Consider the following 11220-nt stretch of genomic DNA (forward strand, 5'->3'; position numbering starts at 1 on the left):
CTGGACTTCCATCAAGCACAGTCAAACCTCTACAAATGATTCAGAATGCAGTGGCACGACTGGTCTTCAACGAGCCCAAAAGAGCCCATGTTACACCTCTCTTTATCTCCCTGCACTGGCTACCGGTTGCGACTCGCATCAAGTTCAAGACATTGATGCTTGCATATAGAACAGCCACAGGCTCAGCACCCGCCTACTTCCACTCACTACTACGAATTTACATCCCCTTCAGAAGTCTGAGATCCGCTAGTGAGCCTCTCCTACCAGCACAGAGAGGCTCAAAATCACTTTCCAGAACATTCTCGTTCACCGTTCGTGGCTGGTGGAATGATCTTCCCACCCCTATCCAGAATGCTGAATCCCTGACAATTTTCAAGCGACAGCTGAAAACTCATCTCTTTCAACTTGACTTCATCCTAAATTAAATATAAAAAAAATATTATCTTTATTTATGCCTTCCCTTTCTAGCTTGTACTTATTTGAACAATGCCTAAAACCTGGTATTACAAGCACTTCCTGTGTCTGTTTGCCTCTTTAAGAAGAATCGCTTTATGTATTCCCCAATTGTATGTCGCTTTGAATAAAAGCATCTGCAAAATGACTAAATGTAAATGTATTAACTAACTATTAACTACAACTTTTGCTTCAATAAACTCCCAATTTTCTGCTTATTAATAGTTAGTGAGATAGTTGTTAAGTTTAGGTATGGGGCAGGATTAAGAGACCTAGAATATGGTCTTGCAGAATAAGACATTAATATGTGCTTTATAAGTACTAATAAACAGTCAATTTCCTAGTAGTATGCATGATAACAAGCAGCTAGTGAATAGGGAGAATTGGTCCCTAAACTAAAGTGTTATTATGGAAAAAATACTATGGAAGTCAATGGCTCCCAGCAACTGTTTGGTTACCCACATTCTTCAAAATATCTACTCTTGTGTTAAGCAGAAGAAAGAAACTTGTTCAAGTTTGGAACAACTTGAGGGTTACTAAATTAAGTCCGAATTTTCATTTTGGGGTAAACTACGCCTTTACTATAATAAAGTTATTTGTCTGATATATACAGACATATATAGACAAAGTTTTTTGCATTCAGTTGTATCTGACGTGTTTCATAAACAGGTGTTATTACTCCTTTTTTCATTTGTGATGCTATGTTGTTTGAAAACGAGACAAATATTAAATATACATTATATAAAATTGATTAATATAATATAAATTAATTTTAATTCTAAATCTTAGTCCAAATTCTATTCCTGGCTGCTGTTCACCTTTGCTAAAAAAGAATAATATTAGAAAAAATACTGTGTATATCACTGCGCAGATACCATCCATAGAAGCCACCTATTACCGGTAATATCAGTTTACATATAAAAAAATATACACTATTATAACTTTCAAACATTTGGGGTTGGTAACTTTTTTTATGTTTTTGAAAGAAGTCTCACCCAGGCTGCATTCATTTGATAATTTTTTTTTTTTGTAACATTATAAATGTCCGTAACACTTAAAGGGATAGTTCACCCAAAAAGAAAATTCTGTCATTAACTACTCAACCTCATGTCGTTCCAAACCCGTAAGACCTTCATTCATCTTCGGAACACAAATTAAGATATTTTTAATGAAATCTGAGAGCTTTCTGACCCTCCACAGATAGCAACACAACTGAAATGTTCCCGGACCCAAAAACATAGTAAGGACATTGGTAAAATAGTTAATGTGACATCAGGGGTTCAACCGTAATTTTACGAAGCTATGAGAATACTCCAAGTTACCATCCTCCGCCATAGCCAAGAGTACCACAACGTATGCGCATGATGCTGCTGACGTATGGTAACTTGGAGGAGAAGAATAGTTGAATAAAGTCGTTATTTTTGTTTTCTTTGCACACAAAAAGTATTCTCGTAGCTTCGTAAAATTATGGTTAAACCACTGATGTCACATGGACTATTTTACCGATGTCCTTGCTACGTTTCTGGACCCGGGAATATTTCAGTTACATTGCTGTCTATGAAGGGTCAGAAAGCTCTCGGATTTCATCAAAAATATCTTCATTTGACTTGTCAATACATAGAAAAGATGGTATCGATTGTACCTTACCAATTCGAGCCGGAGTCTGATGATGAAACAGTTGAACTGGCTGATCGACAAGAGACTGATTCACAAGCACGACTGGAGCAGGACGTTTCTCAGTAGTAAGTGTCAAGTGTTAACAAGTTTGTGGTAATTATAAGATGTGATAAAACAAATTTACTCACAGCGTAGGATACAGCATCTTCTCGACATGATGTTATCCACACAGAAATGTTACTGTTTGTGTAAAATGTTACTGCAAGTTGGCGACGTAGAACACAGGTGGACATTATGCAAATGTGTTACTTCGTGACATAGAGCCGTAACAGAATAAGATTCGAATTCCTGACGACTCGTTTAGGCGATTGCGAGCCGACTCTTTTTTTTGATGGACAATAACTTTATTTAACTTTGCAGATAGTTTATGTTCATATACAGCTACATGACACACTGCATGAAAGGTAATATTCAAAAAGGCATAATAGGGGCACTTTAATTGCAGAAATTTCATTTTTGGGTGAACTATCCCTTTAATAAGGTTTGAATTGTTGACAAGTTCATTAGTACTAGGCATTAGTACTTCAAAAGCATTTATCTTGATGTTAATTTAAATATTTACTAACACATATTAAAATCAAAAGTTGCATCTGCTAATATTCGACGTAAGAACCTAATAATGGACCTAAGTTACCATGAACGAACCATAAACAGCTGTAACAAATAGACTGCTCATTGTTAGTTAATGTTAGTCGGTGCGTTAACTAACACTAACTAATGGGACCCTATTATAAAGTGTTGTCTAAATAGAAGAATAACATTTGAATATTAAGGCCACAACTATTTCACAATATAACAGAGCCTCTCATACCTTTTTGCTTAAATATATACAGGCTTAAAGTGTCACCCAATAGGAACTAGGGGTGGGAATCGCAGGGTACCTCACGATACAATACGAATCACGATACATGGCTCACGATACGATAATATCACGAATACAGCGATTCTGCGATAATCTATATATTGCTAGACAATCCTATAACGATACATCACGATATCTGTCTAACTATGAAAACAAAATGCCTGTGAAAAGGTTAAGTGCAAGTTTTCTCTCTTTATTCAAGTCCAAACTGATAGAAAACAGTTCTGTAAATCAAATTGAACATGTTAATTAAATTAATCATTTTATTCTTGGACTTATTAAAAGCTTACACATATCTTTGTGTGTAAACCAACACATTTAGCTGCTTATCAACTTTATATAGGTTATATATGAAGAGTTTGGTTCCAAAACGCGATAAACGCCATTTTTTAAAAAGTTGAGTTTCCGCCAAAATCAGTATTGTATCTGGTCGGTATTGAAAAGTCCATTTTTAATTTTACGCAAAATGCGATATCCGCTGAGTTATTCTGTCATGTTTTCTCCCTTTCTTTCCAAACCGCGACAAACGCCAGTCTACCTTCTCTGCAGAATGCAATATATCCACTCAACCAATCACAGCGCACCATTCCACGCACTCTCGCATGTGATTGTCATGCGCATCTCGTCAGTAAAGCCGATTCTGTGATTTATTAGTACCGATAGTAGATCACCGACAAGCTACGCAATATCGCGTTCATTAGGTGAATCACATTCAATTATGAATGCGATATTGCATAGCTTGTTAGTGTTTTTATTAATGCCATTTATGTTTTTGTTAATACAGCATATAGCACTAGTCAACTAAATGAATGTAACATGGCAAAGATGAATGCACTTTTGAAAGTTGAATGTAAGGGAATGTCATTTTGGAATTTCTGTGGTCTAATATGATATTGTTGTTCATGTTCTTGTTCATCATGAAATTTTATTTTGTTGTAATTAATGTATAGCAAACAAGATGACCCGTTGAATTCATTTTGGGAGCGATGACTGATTATTTTTAGTCCAGTGCCTGTATACAAGATTAGTATTGACCAATTTCAGAGGCTGTCATATGTGGATCAATTTACCATGTTGTGTATTTTCAACATTTTCAATATGAAAAATAACTTTCATATTGATTCAATGGATTTATTGCATTTTGAAAAAAAAAACTAATTATGGATTTATTGCATTTTGGGGAAAAAATAATAAAATTTTATAATAAATCTTTGAAAATCAAAATCTGGATAAATTTTTTTTATATTATTATAACCTAAAGATGCTATGTGAAAGCTTTCTTGGTAAAGAAAACACAATTTTACGCAAATGAATCAAAATGGATTTATTGCGTTTGGAACCAAACTCTTCATATACATACATATATATATGTTATGTATATATAACATATAACTGCATGTATATATAACATATAACTGCGCCGCATTACGGCTCTGACAAGGTTTTGTTTCGTCATCCATGTCATAGATTTATGTTTCTGCCGGTCGGTGCCCACTGCCCACTGCATAACGCGCACTTGTAATATCTAAAGTGAGAGAGAGCATCCAGTTTTTTTGACATAAAACTAGACGCTCTCTCTCACTCATATTGTGAGGGAAATCCACCTGCGATCCGAGCTGAGAGGTTAGGGAACTCATGGACTCAATATGCGCTCTCCAATGATAACATGATCGATGCCTACAGTCCACGCTAAGTATCGATACTCTGGCACCAAGTCTCGCGGCCGGAAATATCGCGATAAATCGGCACATCGATTTATTGTCCCACCCCTAACAGGAACATTTACCTTGTAGGCTCTTGGCACTGGCATAGTCCATGCTCCAGCTAACCAGAGCCATAGTGAGACCTAAAAGAATCAGGAAGATCCAGTCCTCGCCCAACTTTGTCACAATATACCTCTGGATCCGGGCCAGGCAGTCTGCAACGCAAACACATTCTAACGGCTATTCACTTTAGTTCAGTGCACTTGATTTCTAGGTAAACAGAAAGGGTTCTCATTAGCCACTCACCCTGGCATTTGGAATAGGGGCGTGGCTTCTTTATAGAGGAGGAGGGGCTTAAACCTGGTGTCATGGGCCCCACATCCAGGCTGGCATGATGTGCTCGGCCGTGGCCTCTCCTGGTTGCCTTGGCATTGCCGGCATGCCTCTTCCATTGCCTTTCAGTCAACAGACGTGTGGCCTCCCGTCTGGCAATATTACCCAGCTGCTCCCGATATTCCCCATACAGCTGAAAGACAGAATACGGGTTTCTACCAGGAACAGAAACGACCACATGACACCCGCATTGATCAGTGAAGAGTGAAGAGTGATCAATGCGAAGAAAATTGAAGAAAATCAAAGTGAAGAAAATCTATGGAAGGAAAGTCTGCAGTGAACAAAGCAAATATGGGGGAAAAGTCACTCTTGATGATGTGGATAACTGCAATTTAACGGTGGAAAATCCTTTGATTTCACAACTCTCAGAGTGCACATTGGTTCAGTGTGATTGTGATAATAAAATTTTATAATAAATCTTTGAAAATCAAAATCTGGATAATTTTTTTTAATATTATTATAACCTAAAGATGCTATGTGAAAGCTTTCTTGGTAAAGAAAACACAATTTTACGCAAATGAATCAAAATGGATTTATTGCGTTTGGAACCAAACTCTTCATATACATACATATATATATGTTATGTATATATAACATATAACTGCATGTATATATAACATATAACTGCGCCGCATTACGGCTCTGACAAGGTTTTGTTTCGTCATCCATGTCATAGATTTATGTTTCTGCCGGTCGGTGCCCACTGCCCACTGCATAACGCGCACTTGTAATATCTAAAGTGAGAGAGAGCATCCAGTTTTTTTGACATAAAACTAGACGCTCTCTCTCACTCATATTGTGAGGGAAATCCACCTGCGATCCGAGCTGAGAGGTTAGGGAACTCATGGACTCAATATGCGCTCTCCAATGATAACATGATCGATGCCTACAGTCCACGCTAAGTATCGATACTCTGGCACCAAGTCTCGCGGCCGGAAATATCGCGATAAATCGGCACATCGATTTATTGTCCCACCCCTAACAGGAACATTTACCTTGTAGGCTCTTGGCACTGGCATAGTCCATGCTCCAGCTAACCAGAGCCATAGTGAGACCTAAAAGAATCAGGAAGATCCAGTCCTCGCCCAACTTTGTCACAATATACCTCTGGATCCGGGCCAGGCAGTCTGCAACGCAAACACATTCTAACGGCTATTCACTTTAGTTCAGTGCACTTGATTTCTAGGTAAACAGAAAGGGTTCTCATTAGCCACTCACCCTGGCATTTGGAATAGGGGCGTGGCTTCTTTATAGAGGAGGAGGGGCTTAAACCTGGTGTCATGGGCCCCACATCCAGGCTGGCATGATGTGCTCGGCCGTGGCCTCTCCTGGTTGCCTTGGCATTGCCGGCATGCCTCTTCCATTGCCTTTCAGTCAACAGACGTGTGGCCTCCCGTCTGGCAATATTACCCAGCTGCTCCCGATATTCCCCATACAGCTGAAAGACAGAATACGGGTTTCTACCAGGAACAGAAACGACCACATGACACCCGCATTGATCAGTGAAGAGTGAAGAGTGATCAATGCGAAGAAAATTGAAGAAAATCAAAGTGAAGAAAATCTATGGAAGGAAAGTCTGCAGTGAACAAAGCAAATATGGGGGAAAAGTCACTCTTGATGATGTGGATAACTGCAATTTAACGGTGGAAAATCCTTTGATTTCACAACTCTCAGAGTGCACATTGGTTCAGTGTGATTGTGTGCATGTGAGTACTTGTTGAAGTAGGAACGTGAAGGGAATCAATGCAAGTGTGTGTGGTGGTGAGTAACAGTCATTTATATATGTCAGACAGAAATAGTCATGCTGTCTAACAGGGCAGAATGGAAAAAGCGCTCCCCCGAGATACTCTCAATCATACGTACCGAACGGTGGAAAATCCTTTGATTTCACAACTCTCAGAGTGCACATTGGTTCAGTGTGATTGTGTGCATGTGAGTACTTGTTGAAGTAGGAACGTGAAGGGAATCAATGTAAGTGTGTGTGGTGGTGAGTAACAGTCATTTATATATGTCAGACAGAAATAGTCATGCTGTCTAACAGGGCAGAATGGAAAAAGCGCTCCCCCGAGATACTCTCAATCATACGTACCATACACGCACATGCACAAGATTCAGCCGAAAATTTAGTACTCAAAGTTCCCAACTATACTGCACCAACTTAAAGCCATACACCCCAAAAGAAAGAAAGAACAGATTAAAGTCACCATCAATTGAAAATTGCAACCATCTTATCTTCTCTATTGTGATTTATATCTGAGTGGCTTATTGGATGGCAAAACAACATAGGGTGGTACTTGATTTAGTCCATCGGGATTTGCTTAGATCATGGGGATCGATTAGAAGTGGGCGCTGCAAACTAAACTGAGGCCATAAAAAATAAGAACCATCAATTTTGATTTCTTGGTGAGCTACATGAGTACACAAATGCAAAAATAATGGGCTGTCCATCACGCTCTGGATATTGGCCAGTAAAGGAGGAAGTGATCCACACAAGACATTCTTCACCTTCCTTCCATTACACCCAATACACACGCCTACATACATACATTCCTGAGCAGCACAGACCCCACACGGTGCGAGACTGGAGAGATCGGATTCAGCCCCCTCATGCCCACTCAAAAACAAGAAATGATTAATATATATATGGTTCAACTTACTCATGGTTCGGTTTGTATCACGGTTTTAGAGTCACGGTTTTAGAGTCACGGTTTTAGAACGGTTTGGTATGTGCTATGTTTAGGGAAAAAACTATATTGTTAAATAAAAATAAAGAAAATAAGAACAAATAATCTAACTACAAGCAACAGCACAAATAAATAAAGAGTGAAAAAAAGATACAAATAAAATAAACAGTGCTTTTCTTTTTTTTTTTAGGTAGGTCTAACATACACTAAACAAAATTATAAACGCAACACTGTTTTTGCCCCCATTTTTCATGAGCTGAACTCAAAGATCTAAGACTTTTTCTATGTACACAAAAGGCCTATTTCTCTCAAATATTGTTCACAAATCTGTCTAAACCTGTGTTAGTGAGCACTTCTCCTTTGCCAAGATAATCCATCCACCTCACAGGTGTGGCATATCAAAATGCTGATTAGACAGCATGATTATTGCACAGGTGTGCCTTAGGCTGGCCACAATAAAAGGCCACTCTAAAATGTGCAGTTTTACTGTATTGGGGGGTCCGGGGGGGTCTGAAAACCAGTCAGTATCTGGTGTGACCACCATTTGCCTCACGCAGTGCAACACATCTCCTCGCATAGAGTTGATCAGGTTGTTGATTGTGTATATATATATATATATATATATATATATATATATATATATATGTATTATTGTCTGTAATTATGTTAACTGTTAGCATACAAATAACATAAAATATTGATTATTAATGTCCATTACTGTTAATGACTTCTCAATGATTACATTTAGAATTTATTCATTTGAATGAAAGTGAAAAAGAATGCTGAATTCTATGGCATGCATTCATAATGGAGACAAACCCACCTCATGTGTAGCTGCAGTCTTGAACATACTGTATAGATTTGACATTCTTCCAGAGCATCTCATATGAGACATCCAGATATACAACAGCATTTATACACTGCATTTGAATGTTGGCGCGCGCGCACACACACTAACAAACTAACTATCGAATATCCTCGAATGACCAGTTTAACAAAAACCCTGAGAGTAAAAAAAACTGAGAATAAGAAGACTTTTGGTTTTTTAATTCTTTTCTCATCCATCACATTATCATGATAAGATAGCAGAGTGTGTGTCAGATAGAGAGAAGACCCAAGGTTGTTTCTATCATTGCCTCTTCAATTTTCTGAAGTCAGTACACTGATTCAGGCTGACAGCGTGAGAGAGACTGTTCTGTAACAGAAAAACATTTACTTTATGACAACATATTCTCTCTCTTTCTCTCTCGAACACCTGTTTTCCCCGTTCCTCTAACTGATTTCCACAGTGCAGGCTTAACTTTACAATCATGGCCTAAAACTCACAGCTCAGTTCTGAAATATCAGACGATGCCTTCTCTATACAACTGAAAACAATCAACAAATTATAAGTTCAAGAATAAGACCAAAAATATACTATCCAACATGTTATTCTGAGAAAGAAAAAAAGGCTCAAAGACAAGAGAGAGCGAGAGAGAGGAAGACAGAGCAGAGAGAGTGACAGTTGCTAACAGACATAAGCACTGAAGGACATAGTGACTTTGAGAGTTAATTAAAAAGAAATATAATGGTCAGTGTGTATAAGTGTGTGTGTATAATACAATCTGACCCATTTACTGACAGACTGATCAGGAGATCAAGAAAGACTTCATATCAAATGTAATTATATTTAACAATATTAACATTATCAAATAATGCATATGAATAATTAATATGAAATCATATGTAATAAATTATGTAATGTTGAAATTAAAAAAATTGTATTAGTAGTTGACAATGAGCAACTAAACTCGCATATCTTCATAAGTGTTGCTTTTTTTAAGCAGTAAATTTATAAACGAAAACACTAAGAAAAAAAAAACGTATCTAATAATAATCAAATAAATACATTTCTAGAAAATGCTAGAATATAGACTGACCTTCATCCCAAGATTGCCATAAAAATAGAGCATTATCAACATCCACTAGTCCCAGTTAATGAAATCCTGTACAGTATAGCAAGTTACCGAAATGTTTACGTCTAGAAAAAATACTAATATTATTATGCTTAATCTCACCAGAATCTGGTCAAAATTCAGAACGGTCTCAAAAGTGTTGATGGGTTCCCTTATCATCGTGCTCTTTTTCCTCTGTCAGTCTTTGTCTCTCTTCCTTTTCGTCTGCTATGTACTTATGTTCCTCCTCTACTCCTTTTAACCTTCACAAAATATTCAGATAATAGTAACTGTATCTGCCTTATAGGGGGTGTCCTGTAGGTTAACATCGAAGTAAACCACATTACCCATAATGCAGTGCACTTCATTTACAGACTGCGGTTGACAGTGGGCTGTCAGCAGCTGTTAATTCACAGAACTGTGGCTTCCTAATACTGTCTGGCGGTCAGCTGAAGTCCACTCCAGGTATCTGGATGTGAACACGTTTTCTGCGTCATTTCATTTATTGTCGTCTGTCGTGCTTAAATTGAATTCAGTTAAACCTGCATTAATGGTGCTGATTGATGTCAGCTTTGTGACATCACCACGTTCACCTCTACACTGTCCATTCATTAAAAGTGGCAAAAGTCTCAAAATAAAAACAGATGACTATGAAAGAATATTTTAATAAACATTAAAGTAGGCCATTAACAAATTGTTAAATGCGTGCCGAATGCTTGTCTATGGGCTACACACTCTCAGGAAAAAAGGTACAAAAGCAGTCAGTGGGGTGGTACACATTTGAGCCTAATGGGTCCATATTGGTACTTTAAAGGGGTCATATGATGTTGCTAAAAATAACATTATTTTGTGTATTTGGTGTAATGAAATGTGTTTATGCGGTTTAAGGTTAAAAAACACATTATTTTCCACATACTGTACATTATTGTTTCTCCTCTATGCCCCGCCTTTCTGAAACGCGTCGATTTTTACAAAGCTCATCGTTCTGAAAAGCAAGGTGTGCTGTGATTGGCCAGCTATCCAGTGTGTTGTGATTGACCGAATACCTCAAGCGTGTGACGGAAATGTTACGCCCCTCCCATATTGTGATGATGCCGTCAGGCCAGAGCGATGATTCAAAAACATTAAAACCCATTATAAACGAGGCATTTGTTGCATCCAGTGGGGACATAATTATGGATTATAATGACTTATACTGTCTTTTTTATGCATTGCGTTGCATCGCGCCGCGTAAACATAAAACCATGTCTGCATTTGTGATCGGAGAAATGACAAACAACAAGCCCTACTCTACACTCCTCAAAACTCTCTTTAAATATAAAAAATATAAAAACTCTTTAAATATATAAAAAAAAACTTACTTACAGTTTCCAAGTCAGAACAGCCGGCATTGTAGTCTACTCTTCCAGGATCAGGAAACAGTCTTCCATAAAATGCGCTGCACACATCTGAATATTTGGGTTGAAGTGTTCTGGAACAGTGTTGTAAATACAACTTAACCACTGATTTCTAGT

The 11220-nt window shown here is 37.8% G+C and overlaps 1 protein-coding gene across 1 annotated transcript in view; it reads right to left on the reverse strand.

Annotated features, from left to right (window-relative positions):
* LOC107596673 (chloride channel protein 1-like) overlaps positions 1 to 11220 on the reverse strand; it is a 47065-nt gene that overhangs the window by 30581 nt on the left and 5264 nt on the right. The window contains exons 2-3 of the mRNA XM_016287467.1: positions 6307 to 6526; positions 6084 to 6215 (exon numbers count right to left, since the gene is read on the reverse strand). Coding sequence (XP_016142953.1) covers positions 6084 to 6215; positions 6307 to 6526 — 352 coding nt within the window. The remainder of the gene's footprint in view (positions 1 to 6083; positions 6216 to 6306; positions 6527 to 11220) is intronic.

The sequence above is a fragment of the Sinocyclocheilus grahami genome, unplaced genomic scaffold (genome assembly GCF_001515645.1).
Source record: "Sinocyclocheilus grahami isolate Dianchi unplaced genomic scaffold, SAMN03320097.WGS_v1.1 scaffold222.1, whole genome shotgun sequence".
In the NCBI taxonomy this organism is placed as follows: Eukaryota; Metazoa; Chordata; class Actinopteri; order Cypriniformes; family Cyprinidae; genus Sinocyclocheilus; species Sinocyclocheilus grahami.